Here is a 27,262-nt window from a genome sequence, read left to right as displayed (position 1 = left end):
CATCCCCATGACAGACCAACCTCCATAAAGATCATCTCTTCACCCTTTCAGTTACCACTGACTCTTCTCCCTTTTCTTATCACAGAATCCATGAATATACAGCTGATTTTAAGTTCCCCAATGGGATGATAATACATTAGTAATTTTCAGTTTATGTTGAAATTATTTTATAAATACAAACCCTAGGAGGAGTTGTATTAAGGGAGCTTCTCCCTTGTGCTCTTTTTCTTTCTGTGCTAGAGATGGAACCCAGGTTTTTACACATGCTAACCATATACCACTAAGTCCTGTCCACAGCCCTAAGAATCTGTTATGGGGTATGGATAGATGGCTCAGCAGTTAAGAGTAGATAGTATTCTTTTACAAGACCCAAGTTTGATTTCCAGTACCCACATCAAGTGGCCTAACAGCTGCCTGCAACTCTAACTCCAGGAGATCCAGGATCTGACACCCTCTTCTGGACTCCAAAGATACCTGCACTCACGTGCCCATGTCCCTGCTTTTAAAAAATGTCTAATAAGTATGGAAGATAATTATCTCTCATATAAAAATAATAGTTATGTGCTGGATGTGGTAGCATATACCTTTAATCCAGCACTTGGGAGGCAGAGGCAACCAGAGCTCTGTGAGTTTGAGGCCAGCTTGCTCTAAATTATGAGTTTCAGGCCAGCCAGGGCTACATAGTGAGATCATCCCTAAATAAATAGGTAAATAGATAAATAATGGAACATATACATCTTGGTTTGAATGTAGGGTACTTAAAGGTTCTGATGTTCCTTGTCACTTGGCTGCCACTTGCTGTGCACTATAGGTGTCAGCTGATACTAACTGGTTTAGGTGATTTCCATTTGCAAAGCTCTGATTCCTCCTTCAACACGAGTTAATCTGAGGGAGACAAAGCCCCACATGAAGAATAAAGCCGTACCTCAGCCCAAATATGAGGGTTGATATCTGGAAGTGACACTTGTCCTCAGGGCTCTAGTGAACTCAGGTGAAGACTTGTTCAGTCTGTGGGTACATGTTCCCTATGGCTTGTCCTGAGCACTATCTTCCTGGTTACCTGTTTGGGAATTTGGCATTCATGTCAGTGTGGTAGGGCTGGTGCACAAGTAGGGACACTTTAACCACCAGCCTTCAAGTCTAGAGACAGATAAGGTAGGACAAGGAAGGTCTTCTTGTTCAGAGCCACAGACTTAGAACCTGCTCAGGGCCCTGCTGCAGTAACTCTTGAGGATGAAGAGATGGTTTTGTGTGATATTACTGGGAGGTTAGGCTGGCGTGTTTGGGCCCTGCTGATGCACCTATATTGCCATCAACAAAATGAAGATAGATAAGGGTGGGACAGTCTGCTTACACTCTCAGGTCAGATGAGAAGAGAGCTGGGGACCTGACTGTGGGGGGCGGGGAGGTGGGGACCCTAGCAGTCTGAGAAAAAGGAAGGAACGGTTTCCTGCCTTATTCTCCCAGCCTTCGAGATGGAACACAGAGTTACTGCTCCCCCCCCCGGGGACATTTGACAGGTCATTTCAGGTGGTGGCTTGGGGAGGGTACAGTGTTGAAACACATTTCAGTTAGTCAAGAAGAGGTGGTGCTGGGCCTGATGGTGCACACCTGTGGTCCCAGCTCTCAGGAGGCTAAAGCTGGAGGCCTGAGAATTTGACCTTAAAATATATATAGTGATACTCTATCTTAAAAATAAATATCTCTATCTTAAAATAAATATAGTGATACCCTATCTTAAAAAAAAGGCTAGAGTGCTTGTTTTAGCTGCATAAGAATAATACCGAGATTAGTATGGCCTCTGTACAAAGATGACATACAAATCTGTGAATTGTTCCATATTTAGAAGAAAAAAAAAAGACTGGAATTATAGCTCAGTAATAAAATACTCCCCTAGCATACATGAGGCCCTGGGGTCGGTCTCTAACAATACCAGAATGAAAAGATTTAAAAAAAAAAAAAAAAAAACATGACTAAGTCCCTGACCTGCCCAGAGGGGCGGCTTGGTCGTCCATGGGGAAGCTCCTGAGGGAAGGACTGTGTCTAGTGTGACTCCTTTCTAAGAAGGACATTTTGTCATTTCAAGTGAGCACAACCATTTGCTGATCAGCTGGGAATGTGCAGTGTTTAAAGGGGACAGATGATGCTGTGTAATGGCTTTGCTCTTTTCAGGCAGTCTTAGGGATTGGATTTATCCTTAAATAATTTGAGTGTCAAAATTCTGACCACCCTCAGGACCTCAGAATGTCACTGCCTTTGGGAATATTGTTGCAGATACAAATAATAAAGACGAGGTCATTTGGGGAGGTTCTGGGTCCCACAAGGAGGGGTGTTCTTACAGAAAGAGGAAGTCTGGACCCAGAGAGTACACAGGTAGAGATGGGATGATGTTGCCACAAGCCACAGAACACCTGAGTTTGGTAGCAGCACCCAAGGCTGGGAGCAAGGCAAGAGGGCTTGATTTTTTTTTTTGTATCCAGACTTTAGTGCCGCAGTATGGGTTACAGCAGCCATAGCAGATATAATATGACAAGTGACTGAGTCAGGAGAGTCACCACGTATTCTGTGGTTCTTCTTGTGGGCCTGTCTTTGTTGAGGGGCTAACTAGGAGAACCTAATTGCTTTTGCTACATTCCATGGACTCTGGAAGTTCCCGATGAGCTGAGCTGTGGCCAAGCCCAGCCTAGGGGCTGAACAGTGATAACCCTAAGCAGAACCTCTGCAGCTGTATAAATTCAGAATTTGGAAATTTTTTGGGTCTAATTCTGTGGCTGTCTGCTGTGAATTCTTGCTCTGTAAGGGGTGGTGGTGGTGTTTATTTTTACTTATTATTTTATTTTGGTTATTCAGGACAGAGTTTCTTCATATAGCCCTGGCTGTTCTAGAACTCCCTCTGTAGACCAGGCTAGCCTCAAACTCAGAGATCTACCTGACTCTGCCTTCTGAGTGTTGGGACTAAAGGCATGCGCCATCACTGCCTGGCTTTATTTTTAAGGGTGTTTCATCAAATGAGAGGATGGAGACAGCAGGTTAGGTTGTTTAACCTAGTTTTTCAGTTTGGGTGAGAAAACAACTTTGTCTATTGATGGGCAATTTTATTTTGTGTGGGTATTTTGGCTGTTGTATGCAGAATTCTGTCTAGAACCTTAAGTCCATTATGGTCCTAGAAGTGGTTCAGATGTCTTGCCCAGGGACAGGGCTGGCGCCCAGCTGCCATTGCTGTTTGAGTGGGTCATGACCTCAGACCTCCTTAGCACACCTGTGCTGCAGAGCCTGTGAGGATGAGGCCTGCTGTTGGCATTTGTCTCCACTGCCTCCACTCTGTCCTGGCTCGGCAGCCTGTGTGCTGGGAGGATGCTGACCCTCTGCAGGTCCGCTGCTGCCATTTACGCAGACTGATTTCACAGCAAATGTGTTTTATGTGTGGGTAACTGTTCTCTTCTCCCCACAGAGTCTATAGAAGACACAGCAGCAGGACTCCCAGATGAACAACCGAAAGGAAGATATGGAAATCACTTCTCACTACCGACACCTGCTTCGAGAGCTCAATGAGCAGAGGCAGCACGGGGTCCTGTGTGACGCGTGTGTCGTGGTAGAGGGCAAGGTCTTTAAGGCGCACAAAAACGTTTTGCTTGGGAGCAGCCGCTACTTTAAGACACTCTACTGCCAGGTACAGAAGACATCTGACCAGGCCACTGTCACTCACTTGGACATTGTTACAGCCCAGGGCTTCAAGGCCATTATTGACTTCATGTACTCTGCCCACCTGGCTCTCACCAGTAGGAATGTCATCGAGGTGATGTCAGCTGCCAGCTTTCTACAGATGACTGACATTGTGCAGGCCTGCCATGACTTCATCAAGGCTGCACTGGACATCAGCATAAAGTCAGATGCCTCAGATGAACTCTCAGAGTTTGAAATTGGCACCCCAGCCAGCAACAGCACAGAGGCGTTGATCTCAGCTGTGATGGCTGGAAGGAGCATCTCCCCATGGTTGGCTCGGAGAACAAGTCCTGCCAATTCTTCTGGAGACTCTGCCATTGCCAGCTGTCATGAAGGAGGAAGCAGCTATGGGAAGGAGGATCAGGAACCCAAAGCTGACGGCCCTGACGATGTTTCCTCACAGTCTTTGTGGCCTGGAGATGTAGGCTATGGGTCTCTTCGCATCAAGGAAGAACAGATTTCACCATCACATTATGGAGGAAGTGAGCTTCCATCTTCCAAGGACACTGCAATACAGAACTCTTTATCAGAGCAGGGTTCTGGGGATGGCTGGCAGCCCACAGGCCGGAGGAAGAATCGGAAAAACAAAGAGACTGTCCGACACATCACACAGCAGGTGGAGGAGGACAGCCAGGCTGGCTCTCCTGTACCCTCATTCCTGCCCACATCGGGATGGCCTTTCAGCAGCCGAGACTCAAGTAAGCCTTTCTTGTGCCAGGCTGGGTGTAGGCAGCCCAGGATACTGGGCTGATGACCTCATGGATATTGGTGAAGTGGCACATTTCCATGTTCACAGTAGTGGCATCCTATGATCACCTTATTTATTTGTTTATTTATTTAAATGTTATTTTGTTTTGTTTTGTTTTGTTTTTTTTCCGAGACAAGGTTTCTCTGTGTAGCCATGGCTATCCTGGAACTCACTCTGTACACCAGGCTGGCCTCAAGCTCAGAGATCCACTTGCCTTTGCCTCCTAAATGCTGGGATTAAAGGTGTGTGCCACCACCACCCATGGTCACCTTCTAACACCGTGAATTAGTCTGACTGCAGGAATATGCTCTGCATAAGGCTAAGATGACTTTGGGTCCCTAATGGCCCTGGTGTATCCATCAATCATATCAATGCAGCTCTAGCATGCAGACGCTGCCTGCATGGGGCTTCCATGAAACCAACAAGATAAGCTATAGTAGGGTCTGTTGCTGGAACAGTAGGATTGAGGAAGCTCGTTCATTTTGAGTTGGCTGCTTTTCTTCATGCACTGGGCCTTTCCTTGGTACTGCCAGGGCCACCCAGAGTTACATTAGAGTGGGTCTTAGCTCTGCTCCCCACCCCAGACTTTGACTTGGCTCTTGTAGTACTTGGTCTTCAGTTTCTTGCTGCCTCAGACTGGAATGCTGTAACTAAAAACAGCTTTACACTGAGGGACGAATGTGTCTCATGTCACAAGTTGTCACAAGCATGTATCACTCTCGCTGAGGACCTGAGTCCAATTCCTAGCATCTATGTCTGGCGGCTCACAATCACCTGTACCTCCAGCTTCAGAGGGGTCTGATGTATCTGGCATCCATGAGCATCTATGCATATACCACCACCCATATACCACCACCCATATACCACCACCCATATACCACCACCCATATACTTGGAGTTTTTAAACGTTTATTTTCCATATTTTTTGTGAATATTCATTTTATTTTATGTGTGTGGGTATTTTACCTGCACACACAGATATATGCACCAGAAGCATGCCTGATGAAATGAATCCCCTGGAACTGGAGCTACAGACGCTGCCATGTGGGTACTAGGAATTGAACCCAGGTCCTCTAGAGGAGCAGCAGGTGCTCTTAAACTTCTGAGCTGTCTCCCCAGCACAAACCTGTATCTGTTTATTTCATTTTTAATTACATGTGCATGAGGGGGAATGGGGACTGTATGTGCACATGAGTCCACATAGCCACTGAGGCCAACAGCAGATGGGAGCTGCCAGCATGGATGTTGGGAGTGAAACGCAGGCCCTTTACAAGAGCAGTGTATCCTCTTACCCTCCAGCCCCACTCCTTGTAGATATTTTGAAGTGCAGTTCACTGGTATTAAGCATGTTCATGTTGTACTGCTTCTTCTCTAGAACTTAAATTTTTTTTTAATTTATTTCTTTTGTGTGTTTTTCTTTTGTTTGTTTTTATATTTTGCTTTTTGAGATGGGGTTTCTCTGTGTACCCCTGGCTGTCCTGGAACTCACTCTATAGACCAGGCTGGTCTCAAATTCAGAGATCCACCTGCTTCTGCCTCCTGAGTGCTGGGATTAAAAAAGGCATGCGCCACTATTGCCCAACTTTGAATGAATGTTTTGCTGGCACTTATGTGTGTGCACCATGTGTGCGCTTAGTGTTGGTGGAGGTCAACAGAGGGTATTATATGTACTGGAACTGGAGTGACCCGTGGTTGGGAACCACAGTGAGGATAGTAAGAATGGAAACCGTAACCATCAGTCAGTGTTCTGTCGCCCTGGGCTGGAAGGCCTCTCTGCTTTAACGTTCTGTTGCTCTTATTCATTCAACTTCTCAGGGCTGATTCATGAGTCCAAGAGTATAAAGGCTCTTATCTTACAAGCTGGACAAACTGAGTGTGATCTGTGAGACCTTCATAAAGATGGAAGGAGAGAGAGAAAACCAACTCCTCAAAGTTGTCCTCTGATCTCTACATGGGCACACATCTGTGCGTGTGTACACACACACACACACACACACACAAATACATGCAATACAAATTATTTTGGAAGACTTTTAACTTTCATTTTATACACATGAATGTTTTGCCTGCACGTGTATATGTGCGTATTTGATGCTCACTGAGATCAGAGGTCAGGAGAGGGTGTTGGATCACCTGATATTGGAAAAGATGGTTGAGCCACCATATCAGTCCTGGGAACTGAACCTGAGTCCTCTGCAAGAACAAGTGCCCGTAACTGCTGAACCATCTCTCTATACACACTTCAATTTTAAAGTTCTTTATTGTGCTGTGTTTTTAATACTGAGCTACATGGTACAGAGCTAGAGCCAGACTCTGAAATGTTTGTAAAAGTTGGTTTTGCTCAGCATTGCTCCACCTTGGGCTGAGTCATTTTCTTTTCTGGGTGTTTTGAGGCTGGGAAGATACTGAACAGAGTCCCTGGGCTGTGCTGACAAGGTATCAGTGACATTTGTCACAATTGTGACAGCCACAGATATCTCCTGACATGTACACATGTCTCCAAGTAGCCCCTATGCTCCCTAGGGATGGACTGAGCTGAGTCAGAAGAATGTCAGTCATTTCCTGCTAGTTGTCCTTGGAGAGGTACTTAAGGCAGCAGACTGGATAGTAATGTCTGCCTGCTGGACTTGCTTATGATCCTTTATCAGTTTTGACCCAAACCTAGTGAATGCTGAGACTTTTAGAGTACATTTTGAGGCTCAGGAATGTTGGGAGGCATCCTCCACTTATCTCAGAATATATGTGTGTGCCCAATGAGTTATCCAGCAAGTGACAATGCCGGGGGCATGTATGCCATGGGAGTCAATGGTAAATTAGGAAGTGGAACAATTCCAGAGCCCGTGGGCTGGAGGTTTCAAATGCAGCCAGTGAGCAGAAGGTGTTTTCAGAATCCAACAAGTGATTTTGGCTGTATACTTTCCTTAGTCTTAAATCCTTGGGTTGCCAAGGCAACTGTGAACTGCCTTTGCCTGGGGATTCTGAAGGCTGAGATAAGGATGTGAGATGTAGGCTGCAGCGTGGGATGCTTCCTGCATGTCATGGTAATGTGTCATTCGCTGAGCCTCTGCCACCCTGGCTCTCAGATTAAGATTAGGAAACATAAATCATGACACTTGATGGAGGTCAGTTTGTGTTCATTAAAGAGTTAGAGATTGATATACTGTTCATAGTAGGAGGAAAGTCTGTGTTCTAAAGACACACATCAGACAGACGGACAAGTGTCAGGTGCCATTTAGGACTTTGTGAGCAGTTGCTCAGATGTGAAGCCTTGAGGTGGGTCCTGACCACTTGCCATGTCTTCTCTGTGTGTCTCTTTCCTGGTTCCTGATCACCTAACTTTTACAAGTGATTTTCAAAACAAAAATGCATTATAACACACAGGTCTGAAAAAAATCAGTGTTAAAACTGATTTCATTTATGTGTTAGCTGGTGGAAACTGCCTTAAATAAGTTGTACATAGCCATGTGATGGACACAGGCAAGCCTTCTGGCTAGATACTCATCACTCCTCTCTGGAACCTCCCAGGGTGGAGCCTCCCCTGATCCATCTGCAAAGAGAGGTCAGTGATGATTCTCATGGTAGCTAGTGACCTCTATGAGGTGAAATAGTAACTAGCTCAGGCATGGTGAAGAAACATTCCAGGGGCCCCAGCTACATGCCTTCCTAAAATATATTGCAAGCATCAAAATGTGAAGCTATTTTAAAGTTAAAGGCTTTGTTGAATTAATGTACTGGACTTTGGGAAGACTGAACCTCCACACGTTGGGATAGGTCAGGACCTCAGTGTAGCTCTAGCTGAAGATGAGGGATTTGGGGATGCAGTGTGACCACACTCTGTGGAACCTCCTTGCCTGGAGATGGTGGCATGCGCTTTCAGGATGAGCCTTTCTGTTCCTCTCTGGGTCAGATGCAGCCTACATTTCTCTTCCTGTCCCATCCTAGCAGTGAATGGGGGCTGAAGGGAGGGCTCAAAGCCTCCTAGACGGTCATAGCCACCCTGGTCCACACAACACAGATAGGAAGACTTACAGGGTAACAACCGTGTGAGCATATCTGTGTTGCACATGTGCAGATCTCGCGGTTGTGAAGAGTATCACAGGCTGCCCCGGTGCTCACTAGGCTTGGACATTTACTATGCTGTTGATGAAGTCACTTTGTCATGCTGTCATTTAGACAGCATAACACATTTGATCATCTTTGTTTTTTTTAATTTGTTCTTCTCTCATACATTATATCCCAACTGCAGTTTCCTTTCCCTCCACTCCTCTCAGCTCCTCCGCTCTCTCATCCCCAGACCCACTTCTCTTCTGTTTTCCTTCAGAATTGATCTTTGTAAAGGAAATACTCTGTGGCTTTGCGTGGAAGGTGACAGCTCCTGGCTCAGCCTGCCCACACGCACATTGCGTCGCACTGATCTGGGCTTCACCTTTCTCCGCCTTCTCTCCTCACCATCTTGCCTGTGTGGTTTTCCTCTGAAATATGACTGATAGAACCTCCTGAGGTCAGTTCTGACTGGACCATGTTATAGTGTTTAGGGTGGCACCTGGTGACCAGACAGTCAAAATTGCTCTTTTTGTGGTGGTTTTGTTGAAAGGAGGACCTGGCACCGAGGTGGAAAAGTCGATCACACCCTCCTGCCAATCCTGGAAAGGACGGTGCTTTTGCCATAGAACATTAAGGAGGCAAGACAAGAGGCAAGCGAAAGCATAGGTCAGAAACATGGAGTTCTATAGGAAGGGTGTCCTAGCATCCAGGAGTGCTTATGACAGGCTGAGCTCCAGGGTCTACTGAGACTCTGATATACCCGTGTACACGAAGTGACTTTTCATGTAGGTGGGGCAGGTGGACTCAGTCCACAACCTTCCCTTTTGCATCTCTAAGCAGTCCCTAGCCAGAGCCCCCTGGTAGTACTGAAGGGTCTCAGTGTCCCTCCCTCTTCAGCTGAGCTCTAAGGGAACTGCTTCTTTTGTCATGCTGTTTTCTTAAAAAAAAAAAAAAAAAAAAAAAAAAAAAAAAAAAAAGAGTTTACAGAGGGTGAACTCAACATGGTTCCTATGAACACAGACCAGCCTAAACGTTTCTTGAGATGAGACTGTCGAGGCCAGTGTCTAGCCACCCCGGGGTACCTGGCAGAGCTGGTAGTATATGGACCCTACCAGAAAAGTCTGTTTTAGCGCCTCCTGGTCTGGTGGAATGTGTCACCTGGGCTGAGGAATGAAAAGACAAGACAACTGTGTAGAGGGATAGGCCTCTGGGGACCCAGCAGCCATGTGTTGAGTTGACAGTAGGCAGAGCAATGGCACCCCAGACCCTGCAGAGATTTTCTGGTTTATTGCAAAGAAGCCATGTTCTGATAGGATGCAAATTGGTGGGATAGTCACCTTGAGCTGAGCAGTGCTTATCTGTGGTGGTATTTCTTGTTTGTTTTGGTTTGTTTTACTAGTATATCTCACTCTGTAGCCTAGGCTGGCATTGAACATATGACTCTCCTGCCTCCACATCTCAAGAGCTGAGATTAAAGGCATGGGCTTATGGTGGTGCTTCCTGTGGTTAACTTCCTACTGTAATGCAGGTCTGTAGTTTGATCACCATGCTGTAGTCTAGCAAGGTTCCGAGAGAGAGAGAGAGAGAGAGAGAGAGAGAGAGAGAGACAGACACAGACACAGACACAGACACAGACACAGACACAGACACAGACACAGACACAGACACAGACAGACAGACAGACCAGACAGACAGACAGACAGACATTGCCTTTCAGGCACATTCCAGGACTTAGCTTCTCCTTTAGCAGCTCCCATAAGACCTACCATCTGCTTGGGTCCTGTTTTCATATGAGCTTGGAGTTTTATTCTCTTCTGTTTTTAGAATGCATAGACTGCCACAAAAGTGCCATGCTGATGCCGGTGCCTAGTGAGCTGGCCCAGAGTAGCCAGTGATGCTTCATGCCCTAACAGCATACCTCATATAAGTCAAGGAACTTACTTACGTTGAAATGTTTAGGCTGACAGATTTTCTTTTTTCCAAGGCTCTACAATCTGTAATAATTCAGATTAAAACGTGGATATATGAGTGAGAAATCAGTTGGTAAATTTATATCTAATGAATTTATACTTTTTTTTTGAGACAGGGTTTCTCTGTGTAGCCCTGGCTGTCCTGGAATTCACTTTGTAGACCAGGCTGGCCTCAAACTCAGAAATCCGCCTGCCTTTGCCTCCCAAGTGCTAGGATTAAAGGCGTGTGCCACCACTGCCCGGCGAATTTATACTATTTTTAAAATTATATTTTTTAAGTTTAAAAAAAGTATTTAATCTCTTTTTGTTTACACTCCAGATTTTATCCCCCTCCCAGTCCACCCTCTGACTGTTCCACATCACATACCTCCCCCCAAATCTCCCGTCTCCACGAGGGTGTACCCACTCCCCCCACCCCACCAGACCTCTCCACTCCCTGGGGCTTCCAGTCTCTTGAGGGGTTAGGTTCATCTTCTCTAACTGAACCCAGACCCAGCAGTCCTCTGCTGTATATGTGTTGGGGGCTTCATATCAGCTGGTGTATGCTGCATGCTGCCAGTTGGAGGTCCAGTGACTAAGAGATCTCGGGCTCTTCTCCGTTTTTGTACCTGCAGTTCTTTCAGACAGGAATAATTATGGGTCAAAGTTTTGACTGTGGGATGTCAACCCCATCTCTCATTTGATGCCCTGTCTTCCTGCTGGGCTCTACCAGTTCCCTTTCTCCACTCTAGGGCATTTCATCTAAGGTCCCTCCCTTTGAGTCCTGAGATTCTCTCACCTCCCAGGTTTCTGGTACATTCTGGAGCGTCCTACCAACCTCCTACCTCCCGAGGTTACCTGTTTCTATTCTTTCTGCTGGCACCTAGGGCTTCAGTCCTTTTCCCCCACCCAATATTATTTTTTTTATTATTGTTGCTATGTGTGGGAATGCACACACACCTTTAATACTAGCACTCGGGAGTCAGAGGTTGGCTGATCTCGGAGTCCAAGGCCAGCTTGGTCTACAGAGTAAGTTCCTGGACAGCCAGGGCTACAAAGAGAAACCCTGTCTCAAAAACCAAAACAAAAACTTATTATTGTGTTTTATGAGTATGGGTATTTTGTCTGAATCTTGGTCCTCTGAGAGAGCAGCCAGTACTCTTAACTCTGAGCCATTTCCTCTCCATCCCCTAGACTCCTGATAGCGGTTTTCATATAGCCCAGGCTGGCCTTGACTTGACACTCTTCCCTCAGCCTCCTGGGTGCTGGGATTGTAGGCTTAAACCCACTGGTATAATTTCATATGCTAATTTGAAAGCTTTCGTGTAATGGCTTTCTTCGAGGACTTTTAAGGTTCAGTGGCAGAGGTCCCAGAATTGATCCTTAACTACCGCAAGATAAAAGAAAATGACAAAAGATAATGAAAGTCATCTTAAAAACTGAGGTTACTGCAAGCTGGATTGCCTCAGTGTTTAAAGGTACTTTTTTGCTCTTGGAGAAGACTCAGGTTCAGTTCTTACCATCCACCTTGTTCACAGCTGCCTGCACCTCCAGTTCCACAGCTCGTCACCCATGTATCTTAAATAAAAAGAAATCTTTTTCATTTGTTTATTTGTTTTTTGTTTGTTTGGGTTTTTTTTGTTTGTTTGTTTTTGAAGACAGGGTTTCTCTATGTAGCTCTGGCTGTCCTAGAACTCACTCTGTCGACCAGGCCTACCTCAGTCTCAGAGATCTGCCTGCCTCTGCCTCCTGAGTGCTGGTATCAAAGGTGTATGTCACAGTGCCTGGCAAAAATAAATAAATCTTAGAGAAAAAAAAATACCTTGCCTATCCCAGAGCTGAGGTGTCAGACAAGTGAACTTCCCATAGAGAGTTGGAACAAATAGGTACTTGCTGCAAACAGGGCATCAAGAGTGACCCAAAGTAATTCTATCAAAGTCAATTTGGTGAACCAGTGACTTCATTGGTCTTACATGTATAGCATGGGTAAGGGCTACTTTTAGTAGCAGGGGTGACCCCCAAAAGAGCCACATCACCAAAAAAATCCTTTTGCATCTGGATAATGACCACTTAGATGGAGTCCCTCACTCAGTTAACCTTTGACATGCCGTGTGCTCTATCAGTTTTTTGAGACCACAAGACCACATAAAGAATTACATTAGGCAGAGGCAGGCAGATTTCTGAGTTGGAGGCCAGCCTGGTCTACAGAGTGAGTTCCAGGACAGCCAGGGCTACACAGAGAAACCCTGTCTCGAAAAACTAAAAAACCAACCAACCAAACAAAAAAGAATTACATTTATCTGACAGAAAGGTGCTTTCTTCTATGAGGAAACATCAACAAGCCCAGGCTTGAGGTTCACTTTCAAGTATTCACAGCTGCTCCTGAGATAGTAATAGCTATTAGGTCACACGGACAACCTTCTACAACAAATGTGCAGCAGAAACATGGTAAGCCGCTAGCCCTGCAGCTCACTGAGATGGCCAGCACCTTCAACCTGCATCCTGGGGATGGCCTATCCCAGAGCTGATTCACATGGCTTGGCCTTTGTCCTGCTGAGGGCACTTTGGCAGGTCTTAGTTTCCACACTAGCCGTGGCAGCTGTTCCCCAGTCAGGGCTCTACTCTCCTGGTGAGTTGACTCCTTCCCCGTGAATGTAGGGCACTGAGATACAGACACATTACTAGACTGTTTGGACTACCACAACTGGCACTTCAAGACCCTAGCCTTTGTATAAAGTGCCACTATATTTTGTGGCTTAAAGCAACACATTTGATTTACCTGTAGACCCGGGAGTCTTGTATGGTCAGCAGACAGTAGACAGATTTCTGCAGCCCTTGGCTAATGGTCCACTCCATTTCCACCCTCCCTCCATTTTCATTTCTTTAACTCTCTTGCCTCTTCCTTCTGCTACTAAGAACCTTGTGATTCCAGTTAAAGCCTTCTGTCTCATCCCTGCTGACTTTCTCAGAAGGTGACATAATCACAGGTCTGGGGATCAGACTATGACATCATTTCAGGTTGTTGACAGCTTTCTCGTGGGCAAGTGTATGATGAGGTGAGCTCTTTGGTGAAAGCTACTATTATCTTTTGGTGTATAATACACATGTAATCAATTGGAGCTTTAAAGTTTACAGTTAGAACAACATTGTTTGTAACTCTAGTGTTCTACTAGACAATTATTCATAATTAAGGAAAAGTTGAAGCTAATATGGTGGCACACACCTGTAATCCCAGCATTCCATAGGCTGAGGCAGGGGGATTGTTTTGCGTTTGTGGATGGCCTGGCCTATGAAAAGCTCAAAAAATGAAATAGTGGATTTATCTGTTGCCGAATTTCCCAGTTGTTGGCATCTTGTTGTATTTTATTAAATGACTTCTGCTTGAGGATTAGAGAGACAGCTCAGTGGTTAAAGGCACTTGGTGCTTTTGCAGAGGATCCAGGTTCAAGTTCCCAGCATCCACATGGCAGTTCATAATCATCTGTAACTCAAGTTCTAGGGAACTCAGTGTCCTCCTCTGACCTTTGCAAGCACTAGGCACATACATAACATGCAAGCAAATCACTCATGTGCATAAAATAAATAAGTCGAAAAATGTCTACTTAATGCGAACGTGTCGCCAAATCTGTTTGCCTCAAGCACCCGAGACAGTGATGGTGAGGGCTCAGTCCGCCATGTTACATGTGTGTGCTTCAGTCAGCCCAGAGCTCGGTAAGGATGCTTACGGGCGTGTTGGCTCTTAGTAAGTTCACAGAAGCATTTTGGTAGCCTTTGTAGGAGGTGATCTGTTTACCTTGGAGCTATGTTTGGAGAGAGTCGGGACAGTTCTTGTCACAGCTGGCTGAATAAGTCTGGAAGCCAGGAACAAAGATGCTGTCCAAGTCCCACCATCCACTTGTGTCTCGATCTGTGAGTCAGCAAGTTAGATGTTATAGAGAAATGCACTTCAAATTTTTATTAATCCCTAAGTGTTAAGTTGCTAAAACTGTTGGTCTGGGGGGTGATTTAGCAGCTAAGAGCACTTGTTGCTCTTGCAGGAGACTTGGGTTTGATTCTTAGCACCCAATGGCGGTTCACAATCATCAATAATTCCAGTTCCAGGAGGGTCTGGTGTCGTGTATGTGTGTGTGTGTGTGTGTGTGTGTGTGTGTATGTGTGTGTCTCAGTGTGTGTGTCTCACTGGCTTTCTTAAATCCTAGGTCATCCAAAGTGCATGCTAGCTTTTCACGAGTATTTGCATGATTTTTAGCTTTTAAAAACTGTGTCTCAGGGAGCTCCAGACTCTTTCCTCATGATGAATGGCTTTTCTACTGTGGAGTTTCCTTTTTGATTTTGCTGTTAAGCATTTCTTTCCGGATGTCAGCCATGCTCTAGGAGGCCTTGAGCGCACAGAACATTAATGTTTTCTTTGTTTCTAGTGTTCTCTTTCGATTCTGTGCATCTGGGGAAAGGGTCTGGGGGTCATTAGCACATGCCTTCCAGGGACACTTCTCACTGTGGCCTCACAGGACTATCTCCTCATCAGGACAGGGGCCTTACAGCAGGAGGGTGGAGCAACACGTTGGGTTCAGGTCATATGTGACATTAACCCCTTCTTTACTTCCTCACATAAAGGAAAACAGATTCCCTTCCTTGGTCACCTCAGCTGTTGTAACCGAGTGCCTTAGGCCAGTTCACTTTTGAGAAACTGCCAGCCTTCCATGGCGAGCTGCAGGACTCATGTTCTCTGTTATTCCGAGACACCAGGTTCTTTATCTCCTCAGTGATACTTGCTGTTTTCTGTTGGTTTGGTAGATGCTGTTCCTACCAGGTGTGAAATTGCCTTTTTTTCCAGTGCTGGGGATTGAACCCAAGGCCTCGGGTATGCCAAGCACTTAGCACAGTCATGCCTGACATTTTACCTCAGTGCTGGTGATCCAGACTCAGAGCTGCATGCTTTAATGGAGGTGTTCTTAACCCATCGGGTCACTACTCCAGACCCTTACCTATGTTTTTGATTTGCATTCTCTGATGACAAAGATGTTTGAATATCATTTTGTGAGATTATTGGCCATCTGTATCTTTAGATAGCTGTCTAGTCAGGCCTACTACACGTTTTTATTTACCTTTATTATTGAATTATAAGAGATTTTTAGAGTCTTGAGATATGTCTTATCAGCGGTAGGTATAACTCTGGGATGAGATGTGGTTCAATGGTAGAGTGCTCGCTTAGTATTTATAGGAATTAGATTCAGTTTCCAGCACCATGTAAACAAGGCATTGTGGCGAACACCTGCAGTGCCGGGACTTAGGAGGTGGAGGGAGGAGGATCAGGGGCTCGAGATCATCCTTGGCTAAAGAGTTAGAGGTTAGCATAGCGTACTTGAGATCCTGTCTCAAATATGTATGTAGGTAACTGTATGAGTTGTGCATCTTTCTGCATTCTGTGGGTTGGCACTGAAGCATATTGGCTTTTATCTATTTATCTTGTATTTTGTTTTATTATTTTTGACATTCATTTAGCCTAGGCTGGTCTCAAACTCACCGTGTAGTTAAGAATGACCTTGAGCTCCCTGGTCCTCCTGCCTCTTCCTGAGTGTTGGATCTGCAGGTATTTGCCATCATACTGGCACAAAGTTTTTAACCATGATAAAGCCCAGTTTTTAATGTTTCATTGCTAGTGCTTTTAGCGTCTGACAACCCATCATCAAACCTAAGTTCATATAGAGTTTTTTCTTCTAAGAGTTTTATAGTTTTAGCTGTAATGGTTATTGGTACATGTTGAATGCCCCCTGCTCTGTGAGAAGAGGAGATCCTATAGCCCCAGAGCTGGGCCTGAGCTCAGGTCTTTGCCCCCCCCCCCATTGAGGGTCAGTGGCCTTCTACCCTGGTTTTGAGTGAAACTCTTATTAGACTGTAAAGTCTTCTGTGCTGTGTGGCATGTTATAGATGTGGGCAGGTGGGATCAGTGGCACGATACACTAAGGCTTCATTTCATGTTGCTCTGGGCAAGTATACTGGTCCACAGGGCTGGACTGGACTGGACTGAAGCTTTATTGCCTTTATTCTTCTAATTGTCTTCATTTCCCAGTTGAAATACCCACAAATGACCTGTGTGTACCTCCCCATCCCTAGATGTGGACCTGACGGTCACTGAGGCCAGCAGCTTGGACAGCCGAGGCGAGAGAGCAGAGCTCTATGCTCACATCGACGAGGGCCTACTAGGAGGAGAAACCAGCTACTTGGGCCCACCCCTCACCCCAGAGAAGGAGGAAGCACTGCACCAGGCTACTGCAGTGGCCAATCTTCGTGCTGCACTCATGAGTAAGAACAGTCTGCTGTCACTCAAGGCTGACGTGCTCGGTGACGATGGCTCACTTCTGTTCGAGTACCTGCCCAAAGGTGCCCACTCACTGTCTCGTAAGTGCAAGTTCTAGTGTGTCACTGTGTCTTCCTTTTATTTAAGCACCTTATTTCAACCCCTGACCCTGGTGTCACTGAGGATGAGGTTGTATCTAGCCTGCCTGTCAGGCAGATTGCTTTGGGTTGCGACCACCTTCCAACTCAGGTCTTTCAGGAAGTAGACTGCGTTGGGTCTTATGAGACCAGCACGCTTGCTTTACAGAACAAGGAGGGTTTTGGTATGTGCTGTTTGGCAGCAAGAGGGAGCAGTGAGTGTTTGTTGGAATGTTTTGTCCTCAAATTTGAAGCATCTAAACCTAAAATCCACCAAGCTTAAAAATTCACACAATTAGTAAATCTAAAACCACAAGTTCCTTTTGAGCCAGTGGAAGGTCTGGTTCAGGAGATAGTCCTTTGTGTCCAAGGGACAAGCATTGGCTCCCTCTACTGGTCCCTCTGCCCAGCCTTTGTGCTGGGCTTTGTTCTGTGTAGGAGACATGCAGAGAGCCCTTGACCCAGGGATGTGGAGCTTGCTTTGTTCTTGCTAGAAAGTGCTGGTCACATATGTGTTCTTAAAAAGGAGTTGGATGCTACATTTAAGACCTTAGTGTGTCTAGCTGAAATACGGACCGCAGACTGACCATGCTGCAGCTGGAGAACAGTTGCTGCTTAGCAGCTGGCTCCCCCAAGCTGCCTTTTCCTATGAGACAGGAGGCATTAGCATCTGCAGAGCTCATAGCCACAAGACAGGCTGCTTCCCATGTCATCGTACATGCTGACTATAGCAGCCATCTATGTGATGCGGGGAGAATGGTATGGCCCTGGGCACCAATCTAGCTCCAGAACTTCCTGTTCATCTAGTACTCAGCGTGAGTGTGAGAAAATGACTTGATACTTTTCTCTCTGTGGGGGAGGAAGAGACACGCCCCACGCTGGAGAACAACAGGAAGCCTAAGTGCATATATGGTGGTGACTGCTCATCCTCCAGGCCACCGAGTCACAGGACAGTTCCCAGTCACCTTTGATGCTGGCACTGTTTTGGAGCATGTTTACAGTTTTGTTTTCGTGTACACTGACGTATTATTGGGCTTTTGTATTGGTTTGAGTAATTATGCAGATTACTTATGGCAAATAAAGACCAAAGGTGGAAAATGATGTCTGTTCTCTTTATTTCCAAGTCACCTGTCAAGTGGCCATGAAGCAAGCTGGGATTAGGCATACTTCCATAAACACTTTTAGGCCTTGTTTTCCACATCTGAGAAACAGGGATGGGGCCAATCCATAGCTGTTAGACTTATTAAACAAATGGCATCTGAGAGTGTTGACCATAGTTTGGACAAGCAGTATGGGTGAATGTCTCAAGAGCAAAATGTATTTATGAGCAGAGAGTGTTAGATTCCTCAAGGTCCCAGAGTATTGGTACAGCTCATGGGGGTGGTTACAGGGGATCTGGGGCACCTGGAATTCCCATGAACAGAGGATTTCTGAAATCCAGCAACTTTTGTGGGTAATGTGGACCAGTGGAGGTGAGGTGGGATCTAGATTATTCTGACTCTCCCTCCATATTCATGGGACATGTGTGTCCAATGTACTATAAACTCCCTGCTCAGGAGAGGCTGCGGTGAAAACTCCACTTTTGTTCCTTGGTTCCCTGGTTCCCCAGATGCTGTTTGTCCTTAAGAATAATTGTGGGATGCAGGCTTTCTATCATTTCTAATAATTGTGGGATGCAGGCTTTCTATCATTTCTGTATCTGGTAGCTTCACATTGATGTGAGCTCTGTTCATAAGAAATTTTAGCCTGTTTTTTGCTAGGAACATGCAGTAAACAGTCAGAGGGCATAGCCAGCCTAAGAGGCAATTTCACTTTCTGTCTCAGGATCTTTGGTGTCTCTACGTCTGACCTCAGAACACCCTTCTTTCTTGTCCTGCTGTCTGGGTGACCCTGGTCTAGGCCTTCCTTGCTTTAAGAAGTGCCATAGCTGAGCCAGGATAGTAGATGGCTGGGATGGGGCTGTATATGTGTATTCTCTTTCTTAACTATCTCTTCTGGTATGAGCTACTTCTCAGCTTGTGTTTCATAAAGCTTGGAGGTGGTACAGGGCAGCAAGGTGTCCTTGGGACCTTCTTTGAGGCTTAGCGTACATACCCCTGTACTTCTGCAGATTGCCAAGGCTTTTCCTGTTCTGTCCTTTACAGGTGGAACCGGCTTTGGGGTTTGATACTTTGGTATTTCAATGATGTTTTAACTTCCTTGTTTTTAATATCTTAAATATGTTTTCATATATTTGCCCTTTTATTTTCTATGACTAAGGCCAGAAGTTGACAGAATTCTTCTGGGTGTAGTGGTAATCACCTGTACTCCCAGCATTGAGGAGGCTGAGGCAGAAGGATCATGAGTTTGAATTAACCTAGGCTATATACTGAGATCCTGTCCTTTCCTTAAAGTGGCAGAATTTGGGGTTTGAGTGTGAACTAAAGAACCTTGACTGTGTGTGGTACAGGAAACACACCTGTTGGGCTGGTAGACGCTAAAGGACAAGTAGGTCATTTTAAATATTGTCTTCTAACCCTAAGTAAAGCCTACCTGCTTCTGTGCTATATTAGAATGAAACATGGGGTGGGGAGAGCTCAAGGAGCTCGTGCTTCAGCTCTGATGAGCTCTAGAGAGGCACGTGGGAAAGAAGATTACCCTGGTGACCAGGGTGTCAGGATTCTGGCTGTTCTGTGTCTGGCTGGATTTGGTTTTCTATTGGGATTCATAACTACCACATGAGTTGCTGGTGTCAAGCTTTATCCAAGTGGGGCTGCGACTTCCACTGTAGGACCTGAAGGACACAAGTCCCAGTGGATGTGGAATGTTGTTGGAGAAAGGTGACAATAGCTCCTTGATGTGGTTTGGAGCTGCTTTGTGGTGCGGGACGTGAAGCATAGGTGCCTATCTATGACCTGACTGTCTGCTCACACACTGATATAGATGTGGTCTGGCCATGGCAATTTTGTATGGAATTCAATAGTCTTTAAAGATTTCATTGTTATTTTGTATTTTATTTGTATTGTTATTTTGTATTATTGTTATTTGTTATTTTGGATTGACCCCAGGCCTTGCACACTGTAGACCAGTGCTCTGCCACTGAGATACTCTACAGTTATTCTTAATTTTGATTTTGAGACAAAGTCAGAATCTTGATAAATCGACCAATTTGCTGTGTAACTCAGACAGATCTCAAGTCTCCTGTCACATTCTCCTGGGTGCTATGATTACAGTTCTGCCTGGCTAAGGTGAAGATTTTTCTCTTGTTTTGGGGGTGGGGGTGGGGGCAGGGTCTCATTTAGCCCAGATTGGCTTCAAGCTTGATATGTACCTGAGGCTAACCTTGAACTTCTGACCCTTCTCTCTCTGCCTCCCACATTCTAGGATACAGGAGTATACAGCATCAAACCCTGTACTTGCTGGTTTTTAAATATATAATTTTTTTGTGTGCCTTGTGCTTACAAAGGCCAGAAGAAGGTGCTAGATCCCTTTGGATCTGGAGCTACACCTGATGTAGGTGCTGGGAACTGAACTCAGGTCTTATGGAGGAGAAATACACACCCTTGACTGATGAGCCCTGTCACCCTCTTCAGACCCACCAGAAGATGTTATCAGATCCCATTACAGATGGTTGTGAGCCACCATGTGGTTGATGGGAATTGAACTTAGGACCTCTGGAAGAGCACTCAATGGTCTTAACATCTCTCCAGCTCACTCTGCTACTATTTTATAACTTGTGGGTGCTCACTGAGCCGCCTGAGGCCTTGATACCTTTATTTCTTCTATTGTACCTGAAGAAATTCTATAAAAGCTTGAGTCCATGATTTACAATAGCAAATAGGACCAGCTGGTCTTCGGAGTCTCTGACACCACAGACTCTGCCACTGTTTTCACTGTCTTTGATGACCCCAAAGTGCTAAAAGTGCCATCCCCAAGCACACCGATGGATGGTCCCCTGAGAATTGCATCGCACAGTTATGTCCTGTGAGAATTTTCCATGTTCCTTTCAGGTCTTAAGAGGTTAGCTATCTACCTTCAAATTAGACACATGGTGAACTTGGCACTGAAGCTGCCATAATACTGGACTGTGGACATACTTCTTTCTGAGGCCACAGGCCCCACAGGGCAGAGGCCCAGGAACCTACTCTATAGAGAACAAAGGCAGCTTGTTTTGGCTTAGAGATTTTTAAAAAATATTTTCTTATGGTGTTTAAATAAGCATTTCAGTACGGTAACCTAATTCTAGATTCATCTGGAATTTTAGTTCATTTCCTACTTTGATGAGCCACATGTTCAGCTGGAAAGGACTAGAGCATCTTGGAGTTCTTGTCAGGAGTTTGGTTCTCAGAGCAAGATGCTGTGAGTTACAGCTTTCTGTGCTAGTTCCTCTATTGGACACATTTTGCTTTTAGAAAGAGACCCCATCCCAGACAAGTCATAAGCAAGGACCCCTGCTATTGGAATTGGCCAGTTTTTTGCAAAGTTCCCCAAAACACCCATCTCCAGCCATTCCCTAGCATTGTGCCCTAGCCAGCTACACTCCAAGAATACTGGCAGTGCTTGTGGGATGCCATGGGGAACGCTGGAGGAGCCAGCTACACTCCGAGAACACTGATGGTGCTTGTGGGACGCCCATGGGGAGCACTGGAGCAGAGCACATATGTCTCTACATTATATACTCAGAGCTCCAGATGGAGCTCAGCCAGCACTGCCTCCCTAGCCCAGGTAAGATGTAAGGGCCACCAGCACACCTGGGCAGCCTAAGACCAATGATGTATCTTGGGACTTGTCCAGTGAGCAAAGTGCAGAGGACTTGGGACAGCATGGCATAAGGGTCTTAAGAGCCCCCTTGCTAGGGCTGGAGAGATGCCTCAGTGGTTAAGAGCACTGGTCGCCCTTCCAGTAGGTCCTGAGTTCAATTCCCAGCCACCACTTGGTGGCTCACAACCATCTATAACAGGATCTGATGTCCTCTTTTGTCATACAGGAATACATGCAGATACAGCAGTCATATACATAAATAAATAAATCTTAAAAAAAAAAAAAAGCCCTCCGACCTCCAGCTTCTCTTTATGCTCAGCTCAACAGTTCAAGTGAGCAGAGCCATCATTAGCTTCCACTGATGCTGGCCTCATCCCACAGTGACGTGTGTGCTACACAGCTTTGTGCTTAGTTTGTATATTTCCTTGAGCTATGTGAAGAGATCTTGCTTTTCTGTTTTTTTTTTTTTTTTTAAATTCTAACAAAGATATCTGGTTCATATAGCACCCATCCCTAAAGATAATGAGAATGGCCATCTCTGTTAGGTTTTTCTGTGGTAGCTTAGTGTGAGCCTCTGCCACCTGAGACTCTGCACTCACATCCAACCCTGCCTGGAGCCCAATGGTACCAGGTGGAGTCTTTCTCCTGTTCCTGAAGCTATAGGGGTCACTGCCAACCAGGAAGAGGCCTGTTTGTTTGCTGCCTTCAGAAAAAAACCCCATAAGTTTTCAAGAAGAATATGGCTTCAGACATTGGATTCTGGCATTAATGAGGTGCCCTTTCTCAGTAGCCTTTCTAAAGCAGTATCTCCAGTGTTGGTGCTCTACTGGTGGCTTGTCTTCTGTGCGTCTGTTCTTTGGGAATTAATGGCAGCCTTCCTTTCCAGGTGCCAGTGACTGGTTGTCTTTGTAGAATCTGGACAGTGACCAGGTGAGTGAGGGGTGACCAAGTGTGTTGTCTATAAAAATCTTGCCCAACTTTCTCTCATCTGAAGGTTTGTAACACATCTGTCTCTGATTGTAGGCTGACACCTTTTGTGACCAGGACGATAGGCTGGGCCTTTGTTGCTGGACTTGGCTCCAGCCGGTTCTCTCCAGCCAGGATGCTGGGAACAAGCATCTAGCACCTCCTTGGCCATTATCTCTCTCATAGGCCTGGATGCCTTTGCCCAGCATGGGGTAGCTGTGCTAGGTGGCCTTAGGTACAAACAGCTCTATTCTGAAGTCATCTAAGGACCCTACAATGAAGATATTCCTTGGGAACAGAAAGACTCCTTGTGACTTGCCTTGATATATCCAGGCAGGAGAAATCTCCTCAGGCACCTTCTGTCATCTCTGAATCATGTGTTTAATTTGTCTTGCCTGGCTCCAGTATTCTAGGCTCTACTACAGTGTCCATTTGCTGCAGCTTGCCCAATGGGAGAACTTGGAGTGTGGCTTCATGTGGCAAAGCAGGTGATGGCAGGTGTATGTGTGGGACACAGAGCATGTGTTGGCAGTTGTCTGGTCTCCAATCCTCTACCAGCTTCCAGGTAAAGTTATGTCAGTGCCCTTTTGTGGGCAGGTCCCAGGTGTAGCCCAGCTTCCAGGTGAGGAGTTTCACATTGGGTTGCTGACATGAGCAGACATACAGAGTGCTGCTTGTCCCTGGCTCAGCTGTGTTCTATGAAGTTCTGAAGACTAAGTACAGCCATGACCTCTTGTACTTTGCTTCCCTTCAAAGTGTTGAATTACTGGGAACTGTACTTGTTTTTTAGAAACAAACAAACACTCTGTTGGGTCTAGTTTTGCTAGACTTTTGGCAAATATGTTGGATTTGATGCTAGCACAACATTAAGAGCAGGTAATTGTAAAGATGGTAGGTGCCAGCAAGCCAGAGGAAGACTCACCTGTTGTCAAATAGCAAGAGAACCCAGAAAGGTTCTAGAATAACCTGGCACTGGAGTTTATGAACTTGGGCAGCCCATGGGAAGAGGTATTCCTGGGGCCCATTTGAAGATCTACACTCTGGAGGTGCCCGGTGTGCCCTTAGCCAAGAGCTGATTTTTTTTTTTTAATGACTTAAAAATTTGGACAGGCTCCAGAGAACTTGAAAAGGTGGTTTATGGTGGATAGAGTGGTAGGATACAGACATGTGTGGACCAGATGGCTGGCTGCATCACCAGTACTGCTAGTATTACCTTCCTTAAAACTGTGGCCATCGAGTGTGTGAAGTCTCCAGCAGGCCCCTGGACACACTTTAAAGTGGTGTCACTGAAACATTTCACTAAAGTATTGCTGTTAATGCTTGATTTTGCAGCTTTAGAGGCTGTACCAACATGTGACATTCATCTTCCTTGAAGAGTTCCAGTGGTTGGAAGTTGGCTTTATCTCTATTAGACTGCCACAAGACACTCTGTGTTTGGAAATTCTTAAAACCACAGAGGTAGTTTCATAAACATGAATGTCTTCTTCTAGAAAAGTAACTGAGTATGTATGCATTTACTTATTGACACTCTGGAGACGGGAGCATTGGCTCAGTAAGTTAGACTACGACTTAAATAAATAATGTAGTATCCACCATAATCATTTTGGCAATTTGTCACGTAGTAAGAAAAAAGCATTCTTTCTAAGGAATTTTATTTGTTTGTTTAGAGACAGTCTGAATTAACCTCAGAGTTACTATGTAGCTGAAGATAACTTTAAACTTCTGACTTCATCAAGTCTAGGCTTACACAAATATGTTACCGTACTTAGCTTAAAACTTTTGAAAAACCTCTTTGAGTTTCTAGTTTCAATCACAATTAGCTTGTACCTTCCAGGCAACAAGCTAGCCCCAAAAATAACCATCAAAGTCCAGTTACAGAAACATACAAAAATCAGGCACCAAGTTCTAAGGCAACCCTGTTGGGAGGCCTTGAGGAGAGACACCTCCATTCTAGGGGTATCACAGATACATTTATTGGAGTGAGCACAGAGTGGCTGTGTTTTGTGCCATTGATACAGAGGTGGTTTTTCAAGGTGTTCTTAAGGGTCAAAATTACCAAAAGCAAGAAAATACAGATAAGGTACCCCCAACTCTGCACACATGTACCCAGAATAGCCTTCATACATGGGAAAGTACCACTCCAGAAGTATACAAGATTTATAAAATCAGGAGGCCATGCCAATCAAACAGCAGAACCAGAATGAGCAAGAAGCTGAGCCATGTGAGAAGCTGAGGGGACCCTGGGCTCTCAGGTTACGGAGCTGAGCTGGAGCATCACACCACGATCAGGACATTCTTCAGGGTCTGTCTCTACGAGAGCCAACTACAACAGCAGCAGCCTTCACCATCTGCCGGGAAAGATCATCTAGCCTGAGATTCCTCTGCTTTAACACTGAATATCCAGGATTGAATAGAAGATAACAAAGGGCTATCCTGACTTAACTCAGGACCCTGTAGCTTCACAGATGACCACATCAGAAAAGATGACAGCTATCACAAAGAGACACACAGGCAAGGAAATCAGGCTAAATTATAGAAGATTTCAAGATAATTGGACTCTCTAAAAACAGAATCAAGTGGCCATTTTAGAGCTGGCGGTGCAGTGTCTAAAGTGAAGAATTTGCTGTAAGCCACACATGGTGGTTCACAACTATAACCCCAGCACTTGGGGGCGGGGGTAGAGGCTGGAATATTAGGAGTTCATGGTCAGCTCCAGCTACATACTGAGTATGAGGCAAGTCTGGGTTATAAGAGATCCTCCAAGCCCCCCAAAAGGGAAACGAATTCATTGGATAACTTGAAATCAGTTGACATAGCAGAAGACATCAGAAAGTAGATTGGTCAGCTAGAGATAAATGTGGTAAATGTCTGAGCTCAAAGGGGATTGTTAAACAAAGGAACTGAACACAGGGACAGTGGCTCATTTACATGGTTGACATTTCAAAAGGGAGGATAGAAAAGAGACAAAAGCAGTAGCTGAGAAGATAGCAGTTTTGAATAGTCCCGAGTGGCAAAGGACGTCAAGGAGTCCAGAAGCTTCATGAAGAGCAAACAAATAACAACAGCAGCGAGCAGCGAGCAGGCGCGTTGTAGGAACGGAGTATTAAATGCAGCCAGAGACATGTTTTCTGCAGGGAACACTGAAGTGGATGGCTGTGTCCTTTGGGAGCCACAGAGCCAGAGAGAAAAGCTGTCTTTGGGGAAAAGTTGTCACCTTGGAGCCTTGACCCCCAGGAATAGGATCACTCCTTGGTCAAACACATAAGAAAAGAGACGGCAGTGTTAGATCAGTGGGCCTCAGGCTAATGTAGAAGAGGAGGAGGAAGCTCATATGGAGAGTGACTCTGGGCAACCCCACATATGATCCTGTACAACCGTTATTAATCTTATGGTGTTTAAACCTAAATAGAGCCGGGCGGTGGTGGCGCACGCCTTTAATCCCAGCACTTGGGAGGCAGAGGCAGGTGGATTTCTGAGTTCGAGGCCAGCCTGGTCTACAGAGTGAGTTCCAGGACAGCCAGGGCTACACAGAGAAACCCTGTCTCGAAAAACCAAAAAAAAAAAAAAAAAAAAAAAAAAAAAAAAAAAACCTAAATAGAAATAAAATGATAACAAGAGTGAAGAGGCTGACCTGTGACTGGCTCTTGAATTCTCTATGTGGCCACAGAGAATAATGACTAGTAATAATAACAATGCATTAAGCCTTTCACAAACAACTGAAAGGCTTACTGGAGAAGAAAATAGAATGGCATGTGAACACACACAAACATACACAGGTAAAGGACAGGGTGTAGGGAGGTAGCACTAAGTACAAGGGCCTGAGATCAATCCCAGATCCACAGTAAAAAACTTGAAGTTCAGGCATCCATGCTTGTAATCCCAGCAGTGGGGAGAGAGACAGCCGGGTCCCTCTGGTTCACTGGCCACATTGGTCTAGTTTAATTGGTAATTTTGAGGCCAAGAAAAGACCCCAACTTAAAGGAAGGGAATGGTATTCCTGAGGATGACACCTGAGGCTGCCCCCCAGCCTCCACACACATGCACATGACATGTACATGCACATGTGTATGTTTGTGCACATATGCACAGGCACACATCATATTAAAAGAAAAGATGAAATGTAAATAGAAAATCATGGTGGGCTTGAGCCTGGCTGCATTAATAATAATACAAAGTATATTACATATACACTTTATAATACATAGTACTAACCAGCACCCAGGATGCTGTGGCTGGAAGCGTATGGCAAGTTTGAGGCCAGCCTGGGCTACATAACAGGCAAGACTCTTGCTTTATTAGTGTTATTTCTTTTTTAAAAATCTATTTGCCAGGCAGTGGTGGCACGTGCGCTTAATCTTAGCACTTGGGAGGTTGGCAGATATCTGAGTGTGATGCCAGCCTAGTTTACAGAGTGAGTTCCAGGACAGCCAAGGATACACTGAGAAACCCTGTCTCAAAACAAAACAACAACAACAACAAAAATCCAACTAAATTAAATAAGTAAATACTTTCATACAACTATTTACTGTTTTAAAATTTAACTTATTTGTTTGAAATAAGGTCTCCTGTGGCTCAGGCTATCCTTAAACTTGCTAAGTTGTTGAAGATGACCTGAGGATGACCGACTTGATCCTGATCCTTGACCCTGATTTTCCTG

The 27,262-nt window shown here is 45.3% G+C and overlaps 1 protein-coding gene and 1 pseudogene across 2 annotated transcripts in view; both read left to right on the top strand.

Moving 5' to 3' along the window:
- Zbtb46 (zinc finger and BTB domain containing 46) overlaps positions 1-27,262 on the top strand; it is a 69,610-nt gene that overhangs the window by 27,624 nt on the left and 14,724 nt on the right. For both annotated transcript variants that reach the window (XM_034493834.1, XM_076930424.1), the window contains exons 2-3: positions 3,452-4,421; positions 16,579-16,863. In XM_034493834.1, coding sequence (XP_034349725.1) covers positions 3,485-4,421; positions 16,579-16,863 — 1,222 coding nt within the window. In that variant the 5' untranslated portion in view covers positions 3,452-3,484. The remainder of the gene's footprint in view (positions 1-3,451; positions 4,422-16,578; positions 16,864-27,262) is intronic.
- On the top strand, positions 1,746-1,846 carry LOC117704714 (U6 spliceosomal RNA; annotated as a pseudogene).

The sequence above is a fragment of the Arvicanthis niloticus genome, chromosome 2 (assembly GCF_011762505.2).
Source record: "Arvicanthis niloticus isolate mArvNil1 chromosome 2, mArvNil1.pat.X, whole genome shotgun sequence".
NCBI classification, from domain to species: domain Eukaryota; kingdom Metazoa; phylum Chordata; class Mammalia; order Rodentia; family Muridae; genus Arvicanthis; species Arvicanthis niloticus.
Note: the sequence above shows the minus strand (reverse complement) of the source record. Positions and strands in the feature narration are given on the sequence as shown.